The sequence below is a fragment of the Pelmatolapia mariae genome, linkage group LG7 (genome assembly GCF_036321145.2).
Source record: "Pelmatolapia mariae isolate MD_Pm_ZW linkage group LG7, Pm_UMD_F_2, whole genome shotgun sequence".
Taxonomy (NCBI): domain Eukaryota; kingdom Metazoa; phylum Chordata; class Actinopteri; order Cichliformes; family Cichlidae; genus Pelmatolapia; species Pelmatolapia mariae.
The window spans coordinates 3115037-3141798 of NC_086233.1; the positions used below are offsets into that span (position 1 = coordinate 3115037).

Consider the following 26762-nt stretch of genomic DNA (forward strand, 5'->3'; position numbering starts at 1 on the left):
ATGTCTGTATCACATTTAAACAAGAAACAAAATGCACGACAATGAAAGCAATGCCACACAGAAGACAATACACACAGGTGACAAAAAGAAAAGAAATTTGAATAATTTATAAACACATTGGTTAAGAAAACGGGTGGAGTGCTTGAGAGAATCCCAGCGGTCATAAGGTGAGAGGTGGGGTCTGCTGCAGGGCAGTGGCACATTTATCTTTTGAGTAAAGTCACATTTTTAAATACGTTTTCTATAATTTGACTTCCTTCATTTGTGGTCAATCAATGAGCAGTCTACAAAATCATTTAAATAAAAAATCAAAGCTCATAAAATAGAAACAAAAAAATACAGCCAATAATTGTTAATTATTTCAGCACGCTTTTCTTTAAGTTCATTTATTCAAATTGTATTACTTTAATCTGTTTCTACTTATTTGGGCAATTTCATTTATCATTTATTCCGTTTTATTGAATGAATGTGTAGTATTAATTTCTACGTTTGCTTAAAGCTTTTACATTTTTCCATAATTTTTCATATGGAAAACAGCAGATGCTTGTTTGTTTTGCTGCTATTTGTCCCCTGTTTACGAAAATTAACTCTCTGCATCACACTATGTTTGAAAGTTTATGCAGTCTAAAATTGATACCAAACTACTGATAAACATTAGACACCACGATCTGTCAGTCACCAGTGTTTGGCTCCCATGATAGATTACAGATGTCGATGCAAAAACTAGGGAAAAAACTACACCTACTAAATGAAAAAGTAAACAAAAACAGCATAGCCCATATTTATAGCCGTAGGATGGATGGAGAGCACGGGAAATATTTGTTATGCGTGTACATCAGCATTACACTCCACTGTGCTGCTGAAAGAAGTGAAAAGAACCACAAAACAGCAAGAAAAAAGTTAAGAAACTAAACTTTACAGACTTTTTTTAAACGACACAGTGATCACGGTTAGGCTGGTTTTAATTATCCATCTATCATTACAATATAAAGCAATATTATATCATTAATTAATTAGAGTTGAGGATTTATATACACTGCTGATATTTGTATTGCGAAGTCGATCGCGAGGTCGAAATATAAGGCATACTTTCTGTTTTATTGCGCTTTACATCGGGGTAGACGTGAGCCAATCGGGGACGAGTGCGGCGCCCTACGTCAGACGCAAGGGGCGTGTCGGAGGCGCGTCCGCTCCGGTGTAGTAGCGGAGTTGACTGTAGCGCTCGAGCTCCATTGAAAGTGGCTCCCTGGCTGAGACGCGGTGCGGGCAGACGAGGGGGCGGACCAGCCGGAGGAAAACTTGACACAGAACAACAGCAGCCGCACCGCTGACCTCCACAGCTGACACTTTTATCAGCGCGAGCTTCCACGGGACACACATTTACTGCGTGTCGCTGAGTGACGTGCCAGCGGACACAGCGGAGGCGCGCCCGGTAACGGAGTAACGTTTGCAGGAAAGCGAGAGGTGAGGCGGAGGCAGATATTTGTAGTTGAGAAGGAGAGCCTCGGTCACAGGTGGGGACTCAGCTACAGGTAGCCTCGCGGGAGCTGTCGTGGCACGAGATAGCTGTGAAAGCGCACGCGGGTCATGAGGATTTCTCCGGTCGCTGCTCGGAGCGCCGCGTCGCAGCTGTGAACGAAGAAGAAGAAGAGGAGGCAGAAACCGGAGGAAGAGCCAGACCACTTCTCTGCCGCTCAGCCCGAGAGCAGAGGCAGCATGTCCCGGAGAAAGCAGAGCAAACCCCGGCAGATAAAGCGTAAGCATGACACAAGTTTCCCCTCTTCTTCTTCTTCTTCTTCTGAGTGTTCGTGTGTCGATGCGCCGCACGCGCGTCCCTGCCCGGACCCCCCTCATCAGTGCGTAAATTAGAAAGCACAGCTGACTCTGAAGACTTTAAGTTTCAGATGCAGCTCGTTGTCTCGGGATAAGCGGAGGATGTCGCCTCCCCTCCAGCCCCTCCTGTCCTCCTCAGCCTTTATTAAAGGGGCTCCTCGGCAGCTGCCTCCGCGCTGTAAGCCTGTGCAGGAATATCAAAAAGTTTTTCTTTATTACCCTGTGCGGAATGTTTTTGTGCATTGGCAGCTGAAAGTGTAGCCGGGGCTTCCTGTTTAATTCTGTTGTGGAAACGTCAGTGTTCTCGGCAAAAAGCCGATGTGAGCTGAGATAAAGCAGCGATCCGATGTGAGCGCAGATAAAGATTAAAATTGGATCTTTTTATTTGTTTTCTGTCTGAGGCAGCGCCAAGGCCGCCGCTGCATCCCCCCTCCTGGCTTTTCACTTCTCCTTCCTAGAGATGGGGCGTGAGATAGGCCGCATGGCCGATCTCTCCCGCTGATAGCTGCTTACAATTGGATCAGTTTTTTCATCTATCCTTTTAACTCAATAATGCATCTCGGGGCCGCTTGAAAGGCCCTTTTCTTGGTCTGGCGCTTGGCTGGTCTCCGTGCTTGACGAGCTCTTCCTGTTTATAAAACGTGTGAGGGTTTATCGCTGTTAACTGATGTTCAGAGTTGATATAAGAGCATATTAATGATGTTGTGATTAACCTCTGCTCCTGCTCTGCGGGCCTGTTGCACACCGAGAGGATGGTGGGGACTCTCAGTGTTAATGTGGTTCTGCTGGAGAAGAACAAATATTTGGAAGCAGCAGCTGGAAACCGTGACATAAGTTTGTTTGGCATCGTCGTCACTGATTGTGTCACGGTGTCCTATTTAGCATAAAACCTCCACAAAAACTGTGGATCTTTTTAAGTGAATTCAACAGTTGTTCTAGTGCAGAAACCAAGCATACCAACCACAGAGAGGCCGGTTACTAGAAAGTTCAAATGCTAACCAGCCATGCATGCAAGGACTTCTTTGCCAAACTACAACATCATTGTAAATTGATTTTACTGTCTGCAGATAGTAGTTAATAGACCTGGAGACGGTCTGACGTGTCTCTCCTTAAAATCCATGTGAATGAAGCCAAAGGGAAATATTAAAATGGCAACTTCATCACACTTCTTCCTCTTGTGATGTATAATCGACACAGTAATGACACATATTGATATTTTATTACAGCATGCAGGTACATTGCACTTACCAGAGTCAGTGCTGTCATTACAGTTTGTCCATTTGTAAACATTAGTAACGCCACATGTCGGCTGTATTTTTATTGTTATTACTATTATCATTTGTAACATTATTAGTATTAGTTTTATTAGCAGGCAGATTAGCTTTCTTCTGTCCAAAGTCCTTCTGGAAGCAAGTCTTGACAACCAACATCCCTGCTGTGAGCCCCCCCCCCCCCCCCCCCCCACACACACACACACACACTCATTTTGAAGCCGCATCTAACTTAACTTCATTCATTGATCTTTAATAAATGTTTAAAGTTTGCTGGCTTTTTGTGAAAATAAGGTTTCACCTTAGTTTCACCTTATTTTCACCTAATGTTTGTGTTTGCTCTTGTGGAATTCCTCCTCCGATTTCTGTCTACCTCTTTGAGTGCCATCTCTCTAATTTGTCTCGGGTACATCAAGTTCCAGATTCAGATTTTGTTACTGTGCTTAGACTCTGTTCAGTTGGATTCGAGCATCTAGTCCAAAATGGTGCGGCACACTTGGAGTAAAGTTTCTCTTTTTCATTTTGGATCCAGAAATGCTGTAAGTAGATATTTAAATCATCCCTTCAACAAATGTTTGATGATTAACCTGGACTAATGAAGGCAGATGATGATGATGTCTTCAGTACCTGGAGAATACAGTTGGTGGTAGCTGTTTGTGTTCTAATTCATCCGTCTTGGTCATGGATTTTCATCAGGAATTTCTCTCGATGATGCCCAACCCTACCCCCCCCTACATTGGTTTCCATAGAGAGGCAGTGAGCTCCCAGCAGGCACCTCCAGTAAGGCCAGCAGCGAGGCCTGGAGATGTATTCCAGACCCCAAGGCTGATAAACTCAGGCTAGACCCGGTGTATGAGACAGCGTGTATATGTGCGCGTCTCAGGGGTGTCATGGCCATCTTTATCAGTGCTTCTGGTCCACAGTGCCTCCCTGTGCACCAGGCCCCGGCTGTGGTCGAGGCCGGCCAGGCTCTCAGCCCCGTGACTCTCTTGTGATTTGGCAGACATTTTGATAGGAAAGAGTGAGGAGTGATAAGGACTTTGTTCAGCTGGGGTGTGTGTGTGTGTTTGGGGGGGGGGGGGGGGGGGGGGGTTCATGGGGTAGGGGCTGCTACCACTACTGTTACTGTTGAACCACCATGTTGTTTTGAGCATGCTGCTTGCTGATAGTGATATGACAAATTCCAGCCAGGTCACAGTGGTGTTGGGTGCCGTTTCATTGTTGAAACTGACTTTGTTTCCTAAAATGATTCACGCCTTCGATAAGTCATTTAGTTACTCATCCAGCTGAAGGTAAACCACTCGTTTTTTAGCGTTGCATTTGGAGCTACAAATAAACTTGTGTTGACCTGCTCTCAATACAGCTCTTCCTGTTATTGTAAAAGTTATTTGGTGTCCAGTTAAAGCTTTCAACAGACGGAGATGTGAGAGCTTGACGTGTTTAAGATATTTAAAAGGAAATTGCTGATTTACAGTTGGTCACTCTGTGTATTTCCGGTCATCTGAGTGTAGCTAATGGCCGAATTCTCCTGACGTCTCCTGAAGTTTATGTGTTATAGTTTCTCACGTTGTGGATTTAGCCATTTGCATTTTGGATTGCTGTTTAGAAAGCTTACATTTGTGTGATGGAAAGAGGAGCGCTCGTGTGTGACGTTAGTGTAACTGCGTCAATTTGTCTAATGGTTAAATGTTTAAACGTAGTGTGATGAAGAGCTGAAAGACTTTACAAGCGGTAACTTTTTTATTTATTTTATTGGATGAAGATGTCTGGAAAAAATGCGAGATATATAGATGTTCTCGGCCCTCAGTTTCATAGTATGATGAACTATTGTACTGATCATGAAAGAAATGTCATCAGTACATCGACTCTTCAGTTAACCTGCTCCCATTTGCTCAGTCGAACATTACAGGTGAGCTGGCAGGTGTAACCTGGTCCAGCTGAGTCGGATGTTTGACTTCTTGCATAAACCTCCAATAGGTAATGCCTCAAAAGGTTCAGGGCTGCAGAGTGTGTGTGAAAAATGTACTAAATGAATCAGTGGAGATACTTTGAATGAGCGGGGTGGTTTTGTATGTGTGCAGATTATAATCCAACTCATTAGTGGTGCAGTTACAGTAAAGCAAAACTCAGGTGGTCTAGAATCATCCATGAAGCCAAGTGACTGTGAGTATTCCTGCCTTTCGTACCACACTGAAGATGTTTATGTTAAGACTACTTCTACTTTTCCTGTAAATATTGGCATTAATGTGTCGTAATCGATGGAGATTACATCTTTTTGTTGTTGTCCTTTTCTTTGTTTCTTTGTATCAACATCAACTTTTGTGTTTGAAACAAAGAAAAGTAGTGTTAAACCTCTACCTAAATGAACCACCGCAAACATAATTTATTAAAGTTAATAAAACTGGAAACATTGTTATTAGCTGTATTACCTCATGGCTGAATCTTGTGTTTCAACTATTTATTTTAGTTGAAACACCGCCTCCCCGTTCATGTTTGGTTGCCTCTCCACCCACCCGTACCACTCCATTTAGGAAAACAAGAATCCTGGAAACACCCCCGTAGCTACAGTAGCTAATACTGTGCAGACTCAGGTGTGGTTTGAAAAGCAACAATTGAACACTGGCGGCACCCTCACACACACACACACACACACACACACACACACACACACTGGAGTGCTCCATTAAGACAGTGTAGCATGGATATCTCTTTTAGGTTTGGATTTTTATTTTTTTTTGCCAAACAGCAGTCCAAGTCCAGAGCTTTCTGGAGGCCCTTAGTAGAGGAGGAGAAGGGGGTGTTTGTGTAGCAGATAGATATTTGTCTGTGTCTCTTTGTGCGTCATCCTCCCCAACGGTTTGTGATCTTTCAGCCTGATATGGCTGCTCTTCTTGATGGGGCGATAGGAGGCAGGCAGGCAGCCCACTGAGGCTGGATCCCTGGGCTTATATTTTGGCGGTTGAGATGGGAGACGCGATAAAACTTGGCGGCGATCACTGCTGCTGATATCGCAGAAAGCAAAAGAGAGGGGGGAGAGGAGGAAGGGGAGGTTGGGCAGATGGAAGGAGAGATGGAGGACGGAGGGCGCATTGTAATTACATGTGGCCGTTGTGTGCCATTTTTCCCAGCGTCGCCGTTGCTGTTGGTGGTTTTTTGTTTGCGATCGGCTAGGGGTGGATGTCTAGATAATTAAAAGAAGGAGAGAGAAAAGCGAAAAGGGAAGAGCGGTTGGGAAAAACAGTGCAGTGATAAGGGGAGGGGGTTTGGAGAGGGAGTGGAGGTAGATAGTGGGAAGAAAGAGATAGAAAAAGAGTGAAAAAGTGTGCTGCTAGATGAATGTGTTGTGGTGTGTTTTTTAATGGCAGCCCAGCCAGCCTGCTCTGCCGCTCCCCCACCCTCTACCGAGAAAGATGTTTGGGGCTGATAAGGAGGCCTGCAGATGGTAGATAGATAACAACCTGCAGATCCACTCTGCTGATTGTGTGTGTGTGTGTGTGTGTGTGAGAGTGAGAGAACGCCTGGTTCCTATGACATCAGTGCTAGAGCTCAGAGGTCAGCATGAATAATGCGCTGCCTCCCACAGCTGAAAGCAAACCAGGACGCCTGCAGAGGCCAGACAAGGAAATCACCAGGCTGACCTCCTCCTCCTCCTTTTAGTCTTCGTCTTCTTTCTCTCTTGTTCTCTTTCTGCTCAAAGTTGTTTTGAAACTTTGAACACTAGTTTTAAAAAACTAAAATTGTGTAACAGGAATGCTTGGGCGCGGCTCACGTGATTTCCATACAGTCGCACGATTGAGGGATTAATTCATTGTTTGTGAGTGACGAAACTAAAACACACAAGCTTGTCTAAATTCCACACACAGCCAGGAGAGTCACGCTGCGCCTTGGTGGCTTTGCCTTTTGTTTTTTTTCTCTTTCAGTGTGCTTTTTTTTTAACTCCTCCTTTGTTCTGCTTTTAGCTTGATGTGAACTTTAGATAAGCCGCGGGGGCCCGATCTCCGGCGCAGATAGAGATTGCCAAGCATGATTAGAGTTGTTATCAGGCCGGAGCAGGCAGGAGCAGAGGCTCGGCTGCAATAACAACAGGCCCAGGCAGGAGCAGCCGGGGTCCAGACCCTGGCAATCAGTTCCAGCCCTAATGGGATTAATGTTGTTGTATAATTAGATGATAGGTGTGAATGCATTTCTATTCTCCCTCAATCTCTTCGCACTCTCTCTCCTCCCTAACAAGCGTCCTCATTGATTAATTTAATTCAAATTAATAGCACGTATTACTCTTTCCAGATTGTGCGTGTGATAGCACAGACATGTTGGGAAATTTTATTTGATGATTATCTGTGTGTGTGTGTTTGTGTTTGTGTTTTAAACATATTCTCCTTTGTTAAAGGCGTGAAACTTTTGGGTGTGTACAGTAAGCGGCGGCAGATGAAGAAAAAGAGGAAAGGCACAGCGTCAGCAGGATGACTCGCTTGATTCTACTGATATTAAAGCAGCTAGATGGTGACTGATTGGGTATCAACTGGCAAAGATTCTCATGCTGACAATCAGATAGCTCAGCGTGAGAGCCGCATGTGACTGCAGTCAGTCATGCCCACATGTGCCCGAGCTGAGTGTGGATAAAATACTGTGAACACTTTGAAAACATTGAAATAATCCAGTTTTTAGCTGGCAGTTTAAGCAGATTCGATCGGCTTCCGGCTCTGGAAGGTTAAAAAATACTTTTATTTGGAGTTAGATCGTGGTTTTGGATGGGACTTACACATTTCTCTACTTGATTTGTTCTCTTCTTCTTAGACGTTTGAAATCCAGCGATAGTGATCTGATGAATGCAGCAGTTTTGAGTGTTTTTGGTGAAGATGCCTGATGGATTAGAGCGCCCTCTGCTCTCCTTATATGCATTTGCGCTTTTCATGAGTATGTAGGTATGCATTGTGGCTAACTGAGCAATGATGACTGTGTGTGTGTGTATGTGTATGGTCAGATATACCAAAGGAGGAAGTTGGCGAGGTTACAGAGGAAACACCGTTTGTGTTGAGTGCGTGGATGAGTTATTACCCTTTCCTGCTATTTACCCGCGGGGACAGCCTTGTGGTGAATTATGACCCCGCCAGCCCAGCGCAGTTGTAAACGGTTTCACCCCTGACCTCGGTGCTGACGCCTCTGCGCTCGAGGGAGGAGAGAAAGTATTACGCACAGTAGCGTAATCAGCGTACCGGCTGTTTGCTCTGGGAGTAATTACAGGTCTGATAGCTCGGTCCACAGAGCTTTGGGAGGACTTGTGGTCTCTACAACCCGGGGAGCCAAACACCTTCTCGTCAAGCAGCTGTGCAGCTTCATCATGTGACCCTATTGTATCAAAAAGATCACATGGAGGTCAGTTATTGCAGTGCAAAGCAGAAGTTTGTGCGTGTGTGAGGTACCTGAGGGCCACGTGGCTCCAATCTGTGGTCAGAATGATTCTTGACACTCAAAGTACAGTGTATTTGTGCAGACTTATCTGTGTGTGTGTGTGTGTGTGCGTTCGTGCGTGCGTGCGTGTGTGTGTAAAGGAGAGTCATAACCAGTGTTATGACAAGCCCCCCCCAGCAGCAGTGATAAGACAGACCATTTGCGCCTACTGTGCTGAGCACTCTGTTCCGGGGTGTTAAGGCAACCTGGGCAAACAACACTGCCTGACCTGCTTTTACAGCCACACACACACACACACACACACACACACACACACACACACACACACACACACACACACACACACACACACACACACTGTTCTTCTCCTGACCAACAATAAATGAAAGTGTATGTTGAAGCTGCCAAGCTTGAATTCCTAGATCGCCGATATGAAACCAAACGGTGAACAGTGCCAGGTTCAAAGGTCACAGAAGCCCGACCAGATAAAACACTGTGTCCCCAGACAGAACATGAAGCGCTTAGCGTACACACACAGACTCATTCACAACGACCTTTGACCCTGTGTGCACCTGCTTCCAGTGCAGTCTGATATTGAGTGAAAAACGACTACACACACATACACACACACACACACACACTAGTGAAATAACAATAGAAATTAAAAATCATCTTTTTCTTTGTTTTAGTGCTTTTTTGGGTTAAATATGCAAAACCACGAGTTTCTGTTACCGCAGAAAAACACAAAAACACACCAACGTTTGTATTTGTGTATTATTAATATAACATTTATTTAACTCCATTATTCATGTATAATGTGACGCTCCCTGATGCAGGCAGTTTTAAAACAAAGCTCCATATTCATGTCACGGCATTATGCACGAAGTAATCTGTAATGTATTGGATAAAATATTAAAGATGCAAGAAACTGAACATATTGAGCATCTTCTGTGATTTGTTTTGTTTTTAGTAGTAAAACAATGATCAAATTTGTAATTATAAATTATGATGGGGCAAACTACCGTTGAAGAAAAAGCAGTTTCCTCACATACAGAGCCAGAATAAACTATTGCTCATATTTTGTTTTCAAGCTAATCAGACAGGAAATTTTTTTTATCATTGTGGTGGTAAGTGATACAATCGGTGCCCACTTCTCTGGTATTTTCTCTCTTCTCTGTCACTTCAGTCTGCAATGAATACACTGAGTCCATAAACTGTTTTATGAGCAGCTTACATTTAATTACTTGAGAAATGTTATAAGCAAATTCTAGATAACCTTTATGAGCATAACACACAGGAATGAACCTGACTCCCATTCTCAGCTCTCCAAAAGTCTGCGGTCATTCCGTAGGAGCTAATAGGTATGAGCGGGATGGCGATCTATATGCAAGTCTGATTAGCATTTATCCAGTGTTGCAGGTTGCACAGCTGTTCACGCGGCACATACTCGGAAATGTGCAGACTTGCATCCTTAGAGAGAATGCACGTAAACGTGCTCCTTCTATTCATACTTTGTGGGTAAGCAGTAGAGGGATAGGCCTCTTATCTTGCACACGAGACATTTTGACATGTCTCAGTAAAGCACAGGTGTAAAGAATGAAATGGATGATGGTTGAATATAGCTGCCTCAGTTTCTCACTCCTGATGCGCCTCCTGCTACTTCACGGTCACTCTGTTATTGCTTATTGGGATACCTGACTGTAAGCTGTGTGTGCACGCCTGTATGTGCGTACCTGTGCTTTTGTAAATGAATTATTCTGTTTTCACAGGATCTCTGCAAACGTTTAATGGAACAATAAAAAATGAGCTGGCGTAGCGGCACATGGACCGGTTGTCTGCTTGCTGCAGTTTCTGATTTGAGTCAGTCTGAGGCAGTGTGTTCCTCTGCAGGACGAGAGAGGCTCTGGAAAGGCAGCTGAATGATGAGGACCTGGTCCTGCTGCCAGTATGCAAACCCGAGACAGGCAGGAGTGCAGCTAGCTAGTTATAAAGAATTTTTATCCATGGATTAAAGCAAAAACTAAAATTTGTAATTACAGTTTTTTAATCAATTTAAATGTATCCATCTGCATTTTAGAGCATTAATAGAATTCCTTTATTTAATGCTACATGGTGAGAGTCACATTAACATGACAAAAAAATAATTTCCTGTTGACCTTTTTTATTATCAACTAATCTGCAACATTTTTCTGGGTAGCCAGATTAATCATTTGTCTAATGAAACACATAAAATTGAGGAAATTTGGCCCTGCAAACACATCAAATCCTTAAACTTTAGCACATTGAACCAGTGACTCTTTCTTCTTTTTGAAATTAAATTAGAGAAAGTTTTGTGATTGAGAGACTTCAGCAAAATGTTTGCGGTAGTGGACTGTGGGGGTTGTCAAACTATCGATACTCTAATAATGATAGTAATAATAATGATAATATAATCTGCTAATCTGGAGCGGGGAATCAGATGGGCTTCAGGCCTGATACTGAGGAGGAGGAGTGTGAGCGGTGGATGAGAGAGCAGCTGCAGGCAGATCAGACCAAGATGATTGACTTTTCTACTTTTAAAATCATTTATAAAAATTAGTTTCTTATTTTGTTGCAGCCAGCTGTGAGGTCAGTTTAATAATGCAGGCAGTGACCGGCTCAGCCTGCTTCATAGTGAGTGCAGTTTTTTTTATATCTTCTTCGGTACATATTTATTCTTTTATGTACTTGCGCACTGGATTGCATTATGTGATTTAATGTAAAAAAGTGCTTGGGTGATTAAGGGACTGATGCTGGTTTTAACATTAAAGAATAAAGGGGAAGGCAGAGTTTGGGAAATGAGGAAGAAACACAAGAACGGCCACCTAATGTCCAGTAATGAGGAGGGGAAGAGGAAGAAGATGGACACAATGAGGGAATGAGGAAGAAACGGGAAGGACGGGAGGCGAGGAGGTGATAAGGGTGCCTCGGCGTCCGAGACAATGCGAATAGAAAGAGGAGATGCTGGAGGATCCTCCTGGGAGCCTCTTTAACAGAGGAGGTCTAGACCGGCGGCTCCTCTCGCTGTCTGCCTACAGACACACAAACTATCTGCTTACATAAAAACAGCACCATCACCTTGGATCATATGCATTTACCTTCGTACGGCTGATTTCGGGCTTTCGAAACGTGCTCTGTGCCATTTTTACTCCTCTGCTGTGAAAATGAGAGTCTTTTGGAAATGTGGACCATCGCAAACTATTCCAGATGTTGTTGCAGTTCCCTCTGGCTGCCAACAGAGGATGATAAAAGTCACAAAGAATATCATGTTTTTCCATTTAAAATCCTTTTTCCCTTAAAAAATATGTTGTGGTTGATCTGCAGAAGTCTATTTGACCAGAAAGAGAAAAGAACTGAGAGCTTGAACCTGCAGCAAAATTTATGACATCTCTGCTATTTCAGGGCCAATCATGATCCAACTGCTGACTATATAAACCAGTAACGTGGAGCCCGAATTGCACAAAATTGTTTTCCAGATATGGGTGAAAGATGAGGCGGTGTATTGAACTAAAAATATGTTATAATTTTTTCTAGAATCTATACATGTTTTAAGCAGGGACAGCATGTTTAGATGTACTTTCATTTAACGGATGTTAAGAGAAACATACCTCCTCTCACACCCACACACACACACACACACACACACACACACACACACACACACACACACACACGTCTCACTGTGTACATTATGAGTCATGTGAGCCAGTAGTGTTGCAGTGATCCGGGCCTCTGAATTGCTTTGTGCTTGTGTAAACCATGGTGCTCTGGCTCCCTGGCTGATAAGTGAGCTGCCAATCAACTGCCTGCGTGTGTGTGTTTGTGTGCATGTGCGCGCGCGTGCCTGGCCTTTACAGTTTGGTCATAGACTGTACAGCATGTATATTGGAGCTGTTGGGTTGGGAAGATTGAGATTACTGTCTTAATTAATTCCTGAAATGTGCCGGTGCAGACTGTAACATTCAGACAGCTTGTGAGATCCACTGGAAAGGGTGAGAGCCTATCCCATGATTACTAAGAGCTTAGGAGAATGAATGATTCATGCCTGTCCTTTTTTTAAAATTTCATAATACTACTCGTTTTCAAGTCAAACCACTGCTTTTTACTGAAGAGGACACTGACCTACTAGTGCGACTAATGACCGTTTTGGATACACGATTGTAACTTAGTAACTTAAACTAAAGTAAGTATTTGTTTCTGTTTAAAAAATACTTTCCTTGTCAGTAGGCAACGAGCCTGGAATCACTTGCAGTCACCACCTATTTATGTTTTTTTTAGTTAGTTTGAAACTGAGAGTAGTTTCATATTGATGTATAGATATAATAGATTCAGAACCATTTATAGATACTTAAACACTTGAGTAAAGGAGCAATCTTACTCTGACATTTTGCACAGAAAGGTCAGTGTACCAGTCATGTGGAGTACTCTGGATGTTATAATAGTTGTGTAAAGTCTGCGGCCTGACTGATGTTAGATTTTTAACGGGACAAAGCAGGTTTTAAAGGATGTATCCTTTGTACTTTATACTTTAAAGTTACTGTTGTGTTAATTATTTCCAAAAGGTTTAGTATTTATGCACCAATATGGATGTCATCAGCTGCTGCAAGAAGTGCATGCTCTGCTTTGTCTTTTTATGACACAGCCGACACACACACAGCTATTTAACTCTCACTTTTTCCTGCGACCTGAGCTATTCCACAAAAAGTATTCTGGCGTAGATGGTGCTGTAGTGCCACGTTAACCGCGCTATCTACCAAACTGTTGGCTCTGTATTAAAACTGGAGGCATGGAAAGATGTCAGTGATGGATTTAAAATGGGACAGCACAAGGTGCTCAAATGTCTTCGTAACTGCAGAGCTCAGAGTGTTGGGTCTAGATTCATTAAGGCTTTTGGATGGAGAAGCCAAGTCTGGCCCAGATGCTTTACAGGAGTTCTGTCTCTTCAAGGGTCTGTTTACATCTCTCTCAAGTATAGAGAGGTGTTGCCAACTCTGAAGTGGCGAGCAGTCGGGGGAAGGTGCAGACTGAGGGGCTGAAGGTGTTGAAAATCTAGGCTGGGGAGTGAGGAAGTAACATGTAGTTACCATTATTTGTCGAAGTGACAGTCGAAGCTGAACAGGGGTCATCTCCAGACAAAAGCAGAGTCCTAGCTGAGAACTGGTGTTTTAGGCTACGTCCACACTAATACGTTTTCGTTTGGAAACGCACCGTTTTCTCTCCGTTTTGGCCTCCCGTCCACACTGAGATGACGTTTTCCCCAAGGAAAAACGCAGCGTTTTGAAAATGCTCTCGAAAATGCATACATTTCAAAACGGAGCTGTCCCGTCGCAGTGTGGACACTCGAAAACGCAGACTTTCGAAAACGATGACGCATGTTGGTCATATGATGCAGTTATGTGACCACTTAAACCAAGATGGTGGACGGCACCGGACAGCAGTTGTTTTGTTTGCTCACAATTTTGGTAGCCCTATCTCCCAGCGGATGTTCTCGCTTGCTTTGGAAACCTTGTACTCGTTGGTGACTCGTTGTCTTGCCATTTCGCCGCCACGTTTCAAAGAGCCGGAATATAAATAAACGGCAGAGGGAAATGACGCAGGTCGAGTCGTCTTGCGTTTCACGCATGCGCGGAACTGCAACATTAGCGTTTTCGTCCATTTTTGTGTGGACGCGCAGCTCTTTGAAAATGACTGAAAACGCTAGTGTGGATGCGGAACGTTTTCAGACGAAAACGCCGTTTTCAAATCTATCCTTGCTAGTGTGGACGTAGCCTTAGATTCTTCCAGGACTGCTGTTTAGCCTCTCTCTCACCGTCTTGCTAAACCCCCTTCTGAGCTATGAACCAGGGATTGCTGTTGTTGGAACTCACTCTAAAACTTCTGCCCTCACAGACGCTGTTGTAGGATATCACATTATCTGTATAGTCATCTTCACGGTCCTGAAATCATCCGTGCGGTTTAGACACACCTGCCGATTCTTTTAGTGTCTGTGAGTGTGAGGGTAACTTCAGTTTCCTGTCCAGCTGACAGGGATGGTACCCAGTGTGGTCTTCTGCTGCTGCAGCCCATCTGCTTTAAGGTTCAACATGCTGTGCATTCAAAGATGCTCCTCTGCGTACCGTGGTTGTAACAAATGTTTTTTTTTGAGTTACTGTTGCCATCTCAAGACAACAATGTATTTTCACCCAGAGAACTGCTGCTTTTGTTTCTGAAATAGTCAGACAAGCCGGTCTTGCACCAACAACCACACTGTGTTCAAAATTGCTTAAATCACCTTTGTTCCTCATTCTGAAGCTCATTGAATGTAACTTTGACGTTGGAGGACAAAACCAATTTCAGGGTCAGCTTGAACACCTCTAAGATGAGCTCTAATGGTAAATGGCCTGTATTTGTATAGTGCTTTACTTAACTTTACTTAGCGCTTTAATAAAAATATTGTGTTGGCTGCAGTGAAGGAAATCTAGTTTTTGAAACTTTGTACAGAAAATTGTACAGTATGGCTCAAAATGTGACCCTTAGCTTGATACAGATATGCCGCGCTCCTTTAATACGTTGGATTTCAGAATCTCGTCCAACGTCATAAGAAAAACAACCCTGCTGGAAACATTAATTTGAAGGCTCAGATGTTAAAAGTTATAAAGAGTCGATATTGGCCGCAACAGTGATGAGCAAATGGCATCAGCACGCAGCAGCTTTTCCATCCTGTCTTTATATGTTATGGTGAAGACTGTTGGGAAAAAGACATTTGTGCAAAATTCTGACACATTGTTTCATCTTCTCATGATAAAGACTCAGATAAAGATTGAGTGAGCTATAAAAACTAACTTCATGTAATCTTCCAGATTAATGAATCCCTGCTGTAACATCATTTATTGTGGGCGTGTTGATCTAATATAACTTAACAGCTCACAGAGGCAGGAAGTCAGACCGTAAACAGTCCTCCTGAGTGTAGACGCAACAACGGAGCGCAACACAATGTGACTGGCATATCTGCGTAAATAACAAAGCCTGAATGCTTTTTTTCTTCTTAAGTTTATTATGGCTTTTCGGGACCTTCCCATCACTCTGACGCTCTCACTCTTCGGTCCAGCTCCAGCTCGTCCATCAGTTCTCTCATTTTTCTCCTTTTTAAATTCCTCTCTACCCACCACTATTTCTCTCAACTTCACTCCCTGTATCTCTAGCCTTCCACCTTCACTTCTCTATCGCCCCTTCTTTCATTCTCTCTCTCTCTGTGTCTCCAGCCAGACCCCTAGCCTTGGCGAACCAGGTCTTGGCGGTATGATAATGTGGAAAGTTGAACTGGCCCCATTACAGCGAGGCTGATGGTAGGCCCGATAAGCCTGTTGATAATGGGTGCAGATAGCGCTGACACAGCGGTCCAATAGCCTAGCCCTGCCCCCCCCACCTTCCCCGCCTTCCTCACCCCCTCAACCCCCCACCCCCACCCCCCCATTATCATTCCTGCCCACCGATGGGCTCCCAGAACGCTATCTCCTCTCCATTTCCACTCCTGCGACAGATAAGAATGGAAATACTGACTTCATAGCTGACTGATTAAAGTGTCTGCCTTTCTTGATAATACACAGATAAATTATGTTTTTTTTCTTCCTCTTCTCCTCCTCCTCTCCCTCTCTCTCTATCTAGAAAAGGGTGGGGCACAGCAGAAAGAAGAAAAACCCGCTTCTTCTTTCATTTCTCTTTTTCTTTTGTGAAGATTTTTTTTTTAGTGAGTGAGGGAGACGTAGTGCAGAGAGGAGTGGTCATATGACTGAAGCGACTGTATAAAATTTGCAGATCGTGTGGACAGTAAAGGCATGGGCACAGAGATCAGTGCAGAGTGGCCATCTGTACCAGGCCGACTGTAAAGAAAACTTGTATTACTGGCTTTTCAAGTCATTATAAAGCCAACAAGAGTGGCTGGAGGAGGCGGGTGGTGGCGGTGGGGGACATAGAGATGGAGAGAGATTAGGGGCAGACAGGCCTATTTGCAGCCCAGTGAACTCCCACTGCAGCTACAGCCGTTTCCAGGTTGAGTTTTTATCGCTGATCGCTCCAGTTTGATACCAGGAAAGATCCCTGATGGATATGCTCCCTGCATCCAAATCCTCTAACCCATTTGCTTTTTATCCCCCCCCCCCACCCCCCGAACACGCACACACAACCTCTATCTCCCTCCCCTCTCTTATCTTCAGCTCTCCAGCTCTCTGTCTGTCCAACTGAACTTCTGTCCCTCCTCCTCCTCACCTCTTCCTCCATTCTTTCCATGAGGAGAAATCCCCCATCTGCACCATCCTCATTCCTCCTCATCCTCACTCAGTATGGTGGTAATGACAGCAGCTGTCTGGCAGCAGCAGGATTTCCAGCCAAGTTGTTGACAATGTTGACTTTTATCATATTAAACTGGAATATATTAAAGTACACGAGCTGAGGATACTGACGACTTTTATTTTGAAGGCTGCAGGCTGCCTATGTTCCTGTCCTCCCTGCTGAAACATCTGAGCGACACTGAAGGCTGCTGCTTTGTACATGGTTTTGACCTCTGATGGTCCTACAGCATACTCGCCTCCTGGAGGAGGAGCTTTGAAATCTCGCGCTGTATGAATCGACTGGCCGCCATGTGAAGTTGCAATGAATCCAAACATATCTGGGCTAGAGTTGAAGAATCCCAGAAGTATCTGTATGTAACCATGAGAGCTTTAATGCAAAGTCATCAGGATGCACTAAACCACTGTTTCAAAATAAATGCATTTAAAAGAATAATATTTTTGCATATGTTGTGAACCCGAGTTATGACATCAGCAGCTACAGTCTTTTGTTACGCCTGGAGGAAGCATGCATAGTTGGTGTCTGAGTGGATTATTAATTGAACTGGTTCTTAGATATGTGCTTTACACACTATATCTAAGTGCTTTCTATCTTACATTTACGCTTGGATGAACACAGCAACTCTGAGTTTAGGATCTCTTCCCCGAGCAGCCAGGAATCAAACCACCAACTTTCTGATTAGCAGATGACATACTCCGCCTCCACCACATGACCAGTCGATGGTTTTTCCATCTAACCTCCACTAATCCACCAAACTGCACTTGTTTAGCATGTTTGTGCTGTCAGTAGCTTTGGAGCCTTTATAATAAAATGATCCGAAAGAAAATATGACCTGCTGTGGGGTACAGTGTGCTTCAGTTTGTTCATTAAATTGTGTATATTATTATTATTATTATTAGTCTGTTACTTATCACTAATTAACAGATATCTGTGTCTGTGGGTGCACCCGTATTTTATGGATACAGTTTTCTAACCAAATATTAGCTGATACTGTAGCATTCATCCAAAAATGTTCACTTTTAGCACCTAACAACAACATGGCCATAGGCAAAATGCGTGCTCATACCACTGGGTTATATCAATGGTAACTCTGTCTATCTTTACATAGACAGCGTTGAAAAATATGACAATATGTTGATGTAATGAGAGCAAAAATGCCCTGTAACAAATGTCAGTTGTAGTTAATTTCCATTTGCATTACCTGGGTGGGTACAGACAACATCTGTATATACACCGACCACACTACGTCATCAGTGTATAACTACACGCCATATTTGTAATGATCCATATAAAATGGAATAATCTGCCCGCAGACCAAATTGATTGATTAATTTGATCTTTTTATAAGCTACCCAAAAGTTACAGCAGGTCTACTCGTGTTAATAAGGGTAATTTAACAGCCGTGCATCCCTGATGAAACACAGACTCAAAGTTTAATCCATTAAAACAATGGCAGGTACAGCTTTCACTTCCGTTTAAAGCAACCTCACATCGCTTCATCATTAGACAGCAGCATTTTTTTTTGTTCACTGTGAGTGCATGAGAGGTCTGGTCAGCTTGTCGCACAGTCATCCAGCTCAGTCATCTCTCCAGCGAGCCAGTCAGATGTTGTGTTCTCCAGCAGGAAGCAGCGGGATGGAACAACATGCTGTTTGCCCGGGCCACACTCGCTGACCTTGATAGATTAGACCCAGAGAGGCTTTTCTGTCTGACACACAGCAGTGATAAGTCTGTGTGCGAAATAGTTTTTCCTCTTCTCAGAAATATGGCTGCAGTGTAGGCTAGGACAAGATTATGTGCATGTGATTGTGTGTGTGCATGCTCACGCGTGTGTGTGTCAGTCTGCCTCTACCAACCAATCTTCCTGTCTGTGTCTGCTAATAAGCAACTCCCCTCCCACCTCACGAGATCACTTATCTAAATATATTTTCTTTCCCAGCCCACAGTCTGCTTTGCTTATATGTGACCAGTTCTATCTGTTCCAACGGCACGCTGCCTTGTACACATTAACCATGAGGAGGATGCAGAAAATCGCCATAAAGGTTAATTTGATACCAAAACCTGACTTTACTTTTTAAGGCCAAGGCTTCCTTTTTTTTTCTTTTTTCTTCGGCAAGTCCACAAAGAACAGGCCTGAGAAAGAAAGAATGAAAGAAAATAGAGGGAAAAAATGAAACTGATAAAAAGCCCAGATAAGAGAATGACTGTGTTGTGTAGGAGTTGATATCAATGTTATCTATCTGTCTTTTTTCACTCTGTGAGCCCTTCTGTTGTTTTTTTAGCCCTTATCTTGCTCCACCAAAATGCCAGGAACAAAAAGAGGAGAAAGAAAGAAATTACCGTGCGGATTATTCATGGGGGTTGGCTGATAAAATGTTGATGCTGAAATTAAGACCAAATACATGGAGGCTCTTTTTTGTGTGTGTTTATCTTAATGTTATTTGTGTGTTGTTGTTATTTTAAAAATATGTGTATAAAGGTTTTTGCATTGTGCGCAAGCTGTGCGTTGATAATTTCTTGCTGTTGCTATTAGCAGATTAGACCTCATTTAACTCCTTAATGCCCTCCCTGACACCAATTCATTACACACACACACATTCTGGTGGGCCCAGATAAGCTCAGTTCTCAATCTGTCGCTAATAAGGAGGCAGAAACCAGCGGCGGACAGGTTTGAGTTTCCACAATGGCAACAGCGGCAGGAATCGGCCACTTTGCGGCACCTAGCTGTCCGCTGGCGTCCCGACAGAAGACATGAAAGACGTGCAAGGCCAGCAGCTTGACCCCACTTTACATCTCAATCCCTAATTGCTCCTGTGCTTCATACAATAGCTCTGAATTCCCATCTCACACACTGAGTGTGTGTGTGCGTGCTCATCCATCACTTGTCTTCTCATGGACTAATTTAGCTTATTAATGCTTGCCGCTAACTTTACATAGAAATAGTCCTGGGCAATAAAATGATTCTGATGCAATGAATCTATGGAAGAGCTCGCTTCTTTGCTCATTAAGGGCCTATCAGATCATCTGACAGTGAAAAATGCTACATGTGACATGCAAACAGCCAATCATTTAACTGGCTGATTGGTTTTTTGCGCCATCAAAATGTGACAACAAAAGAAACGACCCCATGTGCTCCATCTTGAAGGATACAGAATGAGTTGCCACTGTGATGCTCAGCAGACTGTTGCAAGTTTCTTTGGGGTGGTGGAGCTGTGTGTACCAAGAAGTTCCTGTTATATTTTACTACAAAAGTACTTTTGATTTGCCGAGCGGTTTGGCTCTTTGGCCATACCCAACAGAGGGAATTTCATGTTGTACTGCCATACTGGAAATCTGGAACAGCTTTGTGTGGGTCCTTGTGTTTGTTGTAGTGATGTTCCCTCTAAGTGAGTGTCTGCCCATAGGAGGGCGTGGCATTATGGACCGAAATATCATGAGTCAGTATTTCTAAACCTGAATGCCCAAAAACAGTATTTCTGAGGACTTTCTACAGTAGCAACAGGCTGAAGTTACAGAGGTAGCCTATAACGTTCTGATCTGCAGTCAGTCCTGGTCCGTAATTTTGTATGTAAAGCTGGTCGTTCACTAATAGGAAGCCTGGCAGCTTGATCCCCAGCTCCTCCAGCCTGAGTGTTGAAGGGAGTATGCTTGGACAAGCTTCTGAAGCCCCAGAATTACCCCCAGTGTATTACCGATGTGATAGAAAAGGCACTGTGTGAATGTGTGTGTGTGTGTGTGTGTAAAGCGCTCTGAATGGTCGATAAGACTAGAAACGCTCCAAATAAATGCAGTCTATTTACTCTTGGCAAGGGGGTAAATATTCCTCAAATGATGGACTAAACGGTTATGTATTGCTGCGCTGGGAGCCCGCCCGCTGAGGCTTTAACTCTTAAAAGTTAATGCTCATCTGCATGAGTGGTACTTGATATTGTGTAGTAATTTAATACAATAATGGATCACCCTTTTTTATCATGATGGAGTACACCTGTAGAAATAGGCTGGAAAAATCCATAACTGGAATGAGAAAATACTGTGGGAAGAATAATGAAATAAAATAAAGAGCGATAAACTGTTAATTTAATGTCTTTGAGAAGATATTTTATGAGGTTATATTTCTTATTTTCTGAGGTTAGATTTTATTAGGTTATTCCAGCTGAGATTAAGATCTTTTTAAGAACTGTGGCTTTTATTAGGTGGTAAACTGTGAGTCTGGGCTCAGAGAGAAAAGACTGCTGGAGAGGCAGGAAAAGGGGGAAAGTGGTCCTTGTGTTTCACACTTGACCCTGTTTTTAACCGGAGGTCACCTGGCGAGCTACCCTCTGCCCCCCCTCCCCACCACCACCACCACCACCACTCCTCTCTGCAAGCTCAGGTTACCCCTGTAAGTGTGTGTCTAACCACTCTCTCATGCATGCATACGCTTTAGAAAGGGCTTAAAAATCTACATTTCATTCATTCGCATCAATATTTAAACCGGCCACTCTTAGTCCGTATTATCAGCTCACAGAACATTAGCGAGTTTCCAGATTTGCAAACTCGTATTTTCACTGCAGGATAAGGACATATGGGACATCGGCTGTAATTTCCTCCACCCCGTCGCGGTTTCGTTGCCCTTACCTCTTTGTGCCTCTTTGCCCCCTACCCTCCACCTCCACCCCTCCTATCACCGGCGAGTCTTCTTGTCTGTGTATTAGTATTAGCTGCAGCAGCAGTGTCCCCTGAAGTAAAACAATCTGCTGTAATCTATCAGTGCGTTATCGGCCCTATCTGAGAGCTGAGAAAGCCGGGGCCGGGGCTGTGGCGCCGCTCTCCGGAGCTGATAAAGTTTCAGAGTTCAGCGATGATGAATGTTAAGAAACTACACCCTCGTTACCAATGATGTGGACTTGGCAAAGCTCAGCGATAGGGAGGGGCAGCAGGAGGTTGAAAGTGGAGAAAAAGGGAAAAAGAGGAGGGTGGCGGCAGGGTTAGGGAGGGCAGTTAGAGAGGGAAAACAGGTCTGCTTGGCATCAGTCGTGGGTCGTGGGATGGGGAGAGGGGTCGGGCCCCGGTGGGCTGCTGCTGCTTCTCCACAATCACCAGGTTCTTTACCCGTGCAGTATATCCTGTCTGTCTCACTGACATTAAAAATGCTCTTTTTAAAGGAGACACCTGACCAAGAGGGCAGCAGATATTATGCAACAAATATAACACAACAATATTAACACAAGAAACGTATACAGCTGACATTGAACACAGGCAAGTGGACACAACAAGATCATTACAACACCAGACTCAGTCGCACTGACCAAGAGAGTTTTTTCTTTTCTTCGTTTCTCCATCACCTGTTTATTTTCCTACTTTTTATAGGTGGAGTTTTTTGGTCTCGGTGCATTTGACATCTGGTTAAAAAATACAAATTCAAAATGAGTCTATATGACAGTTAATATTCCTCCATCCAAATTAAAGTTTTTTAGAAGACACTAATTCATAAATGCTAACAACTGTTTTGCAAAGCTGGCTAATATAACATAAAGGGGTTTTTTTGTCTTTCACAGATGTCTCCTTTTGCATTTTTGACTCCACAGAAGTGTCTAAAAGACGGCTTAGGATTACGATTCTGGACCAGAGCTGGACCTCGGGGTTCACAATGTTGGCTTTATAATGCACACCATTTTGGCTTTTTCCCTTAGTATGAAAGTTCGATGGGTCGCTTAAAAGAGGCTGAGGGAGGGAAGCACCGTATGCACCAGCAGCTGCATTCATTAATGCGATTCTTGTGATGTGATCATTCATGACATTTTTAAAAGTGACTGGTTGTGCTGCTCCTGTTTGCATCATAAAAAAGGGACGATTTCATTTTTTATTTTTAATGTGATCGCTTTACCATTTTATTCACCTGCTGGTCACGTCAGTGTCAAAGTTCATCCAGGCCCTTGAACAAACTGCTTCTATCTCGCCATCAAACTGCCAGGCCTCAAAGTCCCCCTGATGGAGGTGATAAGAGAGGCGGAACAAAAAAGGCTGTGCTATAAATAACTGATAAAGCTTTAGGTAGTTAGTTGACTAATGATTAGTGGTCCAGTTCAAACTCGCCATATCTGTTGTGCTCATTCTATTTTGAAGTGCGTGGGGGATGTTTATTGGAAGGTGGTGCGCATCTGAGGAAAGAGCTGTTGGCTTACGGAACACGAGCTGGACAGCTGCCAGTCTGAATGTATTTATGATTTTTGGGAAAGCCTGCCACGTGGAAAAATTGGAAAAAGTCGAGCTGCTAATATCGAGCACCTGATATAGTCTCAGGGAAAATTTGTCCTTGATTCAGGTTTTCCCATCTTTAGGTATTTTCTGACTGCACAAGAAGAAGAGTGGTCATACAGGATGGAGCTCTCTGCCTGTGCAAGTCTTTTTTTTTTATAGGTACAGGCACATAATGTATTATAATGGACATGAGAGCTTTTACTTTATCTGCTGTGCTACTCTGTGCTTTTTATAGTAAAGCAAACTAGCTGTAACTGTAAAATGTGTCTCTGAGTGATTTGTCGTGTCTAAATTTACAACGATCTACAGTTTGGGTATATATTGTGGCCTTTTGGTTGCTGCACAAGTTACAACAGTGCATACAGTACATAAGAATAGTGCAGGGTAATAGTGGCTTAAGTAGAGCTGCAAGTAGTCTTACGCAGCACTAGACTTACTGGTTACATGGTTAACAAGCTGTGCAGAGCTCCTTTAACTAACAATGATCCCGCATTTTTCCACTTACATACCGACTGTCCGCTTCACTCGGCAGACACGATAAATGTCATCCAAACCAGAAAATGTTACGTTTAAGAATCGCCGACATTTTTTGGCTTTTGTGCACTTTTCGTAACAATTACGCCGTGCGATCGTGCAATAAGACGCACTGCAACACCTGAAGTTGTGAAATTTCCAGGATAAATCGGAGCTCGCTCAGTCTCCCCTTTTATGTATTTACATCATCATCGCCTACATCCTCTCTTTGAGACACATACACACAGAGACACACAGAAAGGAAAGCGGTTCTCAGTTCTTAAGCGCACAAAAGGAGACTAAAAATGTGCAAAAGAGAGAATGGGGGGAACAATTGTGATTGTGACAAAGTTCATGAGCGTATAATAGCAGTTAATGCGTGGCGGGGCGCGGGCAGCTTTGTTCGCCAAAGTGCCGAGCTCTTAATAGAATCTGATAGATAGACGCCTGTCTCCTCAGGCCTGTTAGGGGGGCGATGGGGTGGCTTCCACTCACCAAGCCTGTAGTCTCTCCCCCCTCCCCGCTCTCGCTCACGCCTCTCCTTGTCTTACTGTCATTCTATGAAGGAATAATTTGTCAATAATTGGCCGTGTCATTCTCGTCAAGACGGTTTGATAAAGCGCCGGCTCTTCGGGGGCCGGGCCGGAGAATATCTCCGAAAATGTGGGGAAGCGGGGGAAAAAGGCAGCATGTGGCAGCAGATCTGAGCGAGCGATAGGGCCATTAAGCGCTTTAGAAGTATTTTAGCTGAATTCACACAAAGCAAAAATAGATAAATAAATAATGAAAGAGGAAAAAGTGGAGCGTCAACTGTCAGGGAAGTGATACAGACTTTAAGAAATCATTTGGGAGGGTGAAAGATAAAAGATTATCCCTCTTTTCTGCCAACTTATTGCCTCCTCAGCCATCGCTGAGGCTAATTCGCTTACTCAAGCAATCATGCGGACATACCGTGTCCCTGTGTGTGTGTCTGTGTGTGAGTGAAAGTACCACAGCCTTCAAAGTGCTGCTGGGAAGTGCTTATAGCAGCAGCAGTAGTGTATATAACTTGTGTGTGTGGTGTATGTTGCTTGTGTAAATCTGATCCTGCCTCCGTCCACATCACTCAGCAGTGTATGGCATTCATTATCTGCTCCACTGTAAGGGGCAGGAATTTTCCAGAGATATCGCAGAATGCTTATTATCTCTAAAATATCTCTGGATGGCTGACACTCATCTGATTGGCTAAATCCGCCGGGGCAAGCACATTCCACTGACCCCCCCCAAACAACCCCATCGACTGTAATGTCAGGAGACCGGTCCTTATTGTGGAGCTTAGCCCTGTGTGAGAAACAATATCAGAATAGTGGCCGTATTAATCCGGTCATCTCCAGAAAGACATAATGTGGAAATGATATTTGATAGGGTGCACTAAACAAACAAAAAAAATCTATATGGCACCCAAGAATTAAAAGGTCAGTTTGCTCAAATAAAAAAAGACCTGTAACATCCAGAAGGTCATTGGTGACCAGTCTAGGGTTAGGGTGACGGTTCTGGTCATTCGCTTATTTTTATAGGATTTTCTGTTTTCTGCCTGTTTGAAACAAAGAACTGTAATTTCAGAATTTATGACTGAGTTTGAAATGTCCTCAAGTTGGTGAGAAATCTCCTTTATCCTAAAACGACACCTGCACATTACCTGTGGACAGAGACATTGGCAGAGACCTTGTTGGCCCTGTGGGAGTAATATTCCGTAGCATACACTGGTTTATTTGCATAAAATCTATCACCTTCTGCTTCTCTACTGATGTCTCCAGTTTTTTTGTTGTGGACCTACAGTGCATCGGGACATCCTGTATTGCTGTAATTCACCAGCAGAGGTAAAAGGGAGACTTCCCTTTTGAGTATAAGGAAGGAGAATCCCCGACCCTCCCCCTTTGCCCGTATCAGTTCAGGGATCTGACCGATAGCAGGTTCTGCTTAGCTTTTTGGGCTTCGTGGCCTTAACAAACCCACACTGACCTTTCAGTCAACTCGCGCCGCTTTGCATACCTACTCACCGTTTCGGTGGCATGCAAATGGAGGGAGATATAGAGCTGGAGTTCCTAGGAGTGAGCACAGTGCTGAGAGCCGTTGGGTGGCCCACCGTTTTAAAGTAATCATTAACTGGGCCGGGAAGTTTGGCGTGTAGATTTGGGTGTATTAATTGTCATGTATGTGTAAGGTGCATGGGTCATGATCAGATTGCTCTTTCAGTTTCCCCCTGCCAGTAATACATTCATGAATACTGCAGGAACTAGTAAATTCAGAATTTACTTTAGGCTGTTGGATTTGGAGGATTTTTATGCCACATGCCTTTTGTAATGCACTCCACTGCACTACAGAGCCACATGCTTGTTCACTGGAAAATTGAATCCTACCTTGTTTTTATCGATAATTACAAGCTTTTTGCTTCTTCACTGTTGGTTCTGGGCAGATGTTGCTGTTTGTGTACACTTCTCATTATATTATTTATTATTCTGCGTCTGGTTGCTGTTGCTGCAGTTCAGACCAACCAAACGATTGAACGAGAGGGTGAAAGGCTGAGGGGAACCGCAGAGTCAGTTTCTGTATGAGTGGTCGTGCTAAAACACGTGTTTTTTTACAGGGCATTTTTCTTTTTGGCCCATTTCTGTTTATACATTTAAACTTTTAAAATTGCCCTGTGGCATCAGTTTTAATTAAAAGCATGTCTAACAGCAGGTAGCTGTGTCAGACCATATTTTTTGGTTTATTTAAAATAAACTATATGTCCTTTTTTCAGATTCTCCCTGAAATGTTTATGCACAGCTATGCTAGTTAGCTTTTAGCAGCAATTTTTATCTGGTGTTAATTTTTTTTCCTCTATGACAAAATCAGCTAATAAAATTTTGGACCAGAAAACGCTGGTCAATTAGCTTTAGCTGTAGCTTTTTTATTTTGTCTATCAAATGCATATATGAAAAGGAATAAAATACCAACATGTTAGGTTCAGGTCTTAAAAACTATGTATACATATTTTAGTCTTTGCATGACAGCATTAGTCACCTAAAAATAATTACAACACTTTCAAAGCTTCTTTTAAAGCTGGTGGCGGAGAGGCTGATGGGCATCTAGAGGCTTTAAAAGAAGATAAAGGTAACACATACTGGTCTG

General features: G+C 43.4%; 1 protein-coding gene across 1 annotated transcript in view; it reads left to right on the forward strand.

The window, feature by feature from the left end:
• Positions 1-1241: 1241 nt before the first annotated feature.
• Positions 1242-26762, forward strand: part of zfpm1 (zinc finger protein, FOG family member 1) — a 106719-nt gene continuing 81198 nt past the window's right edge. The window contains exon 1 of the mRNA XM_063477579.1: positions 1242-1756. Coding sequence (XP_063333649.1) covers positions 1717-1756 — 40 coding nt within the window. The 5' untranslated portion in view covers positions 1242-1716. The remainder of the gene's footprint in view (positions 1757-26762) is intronic.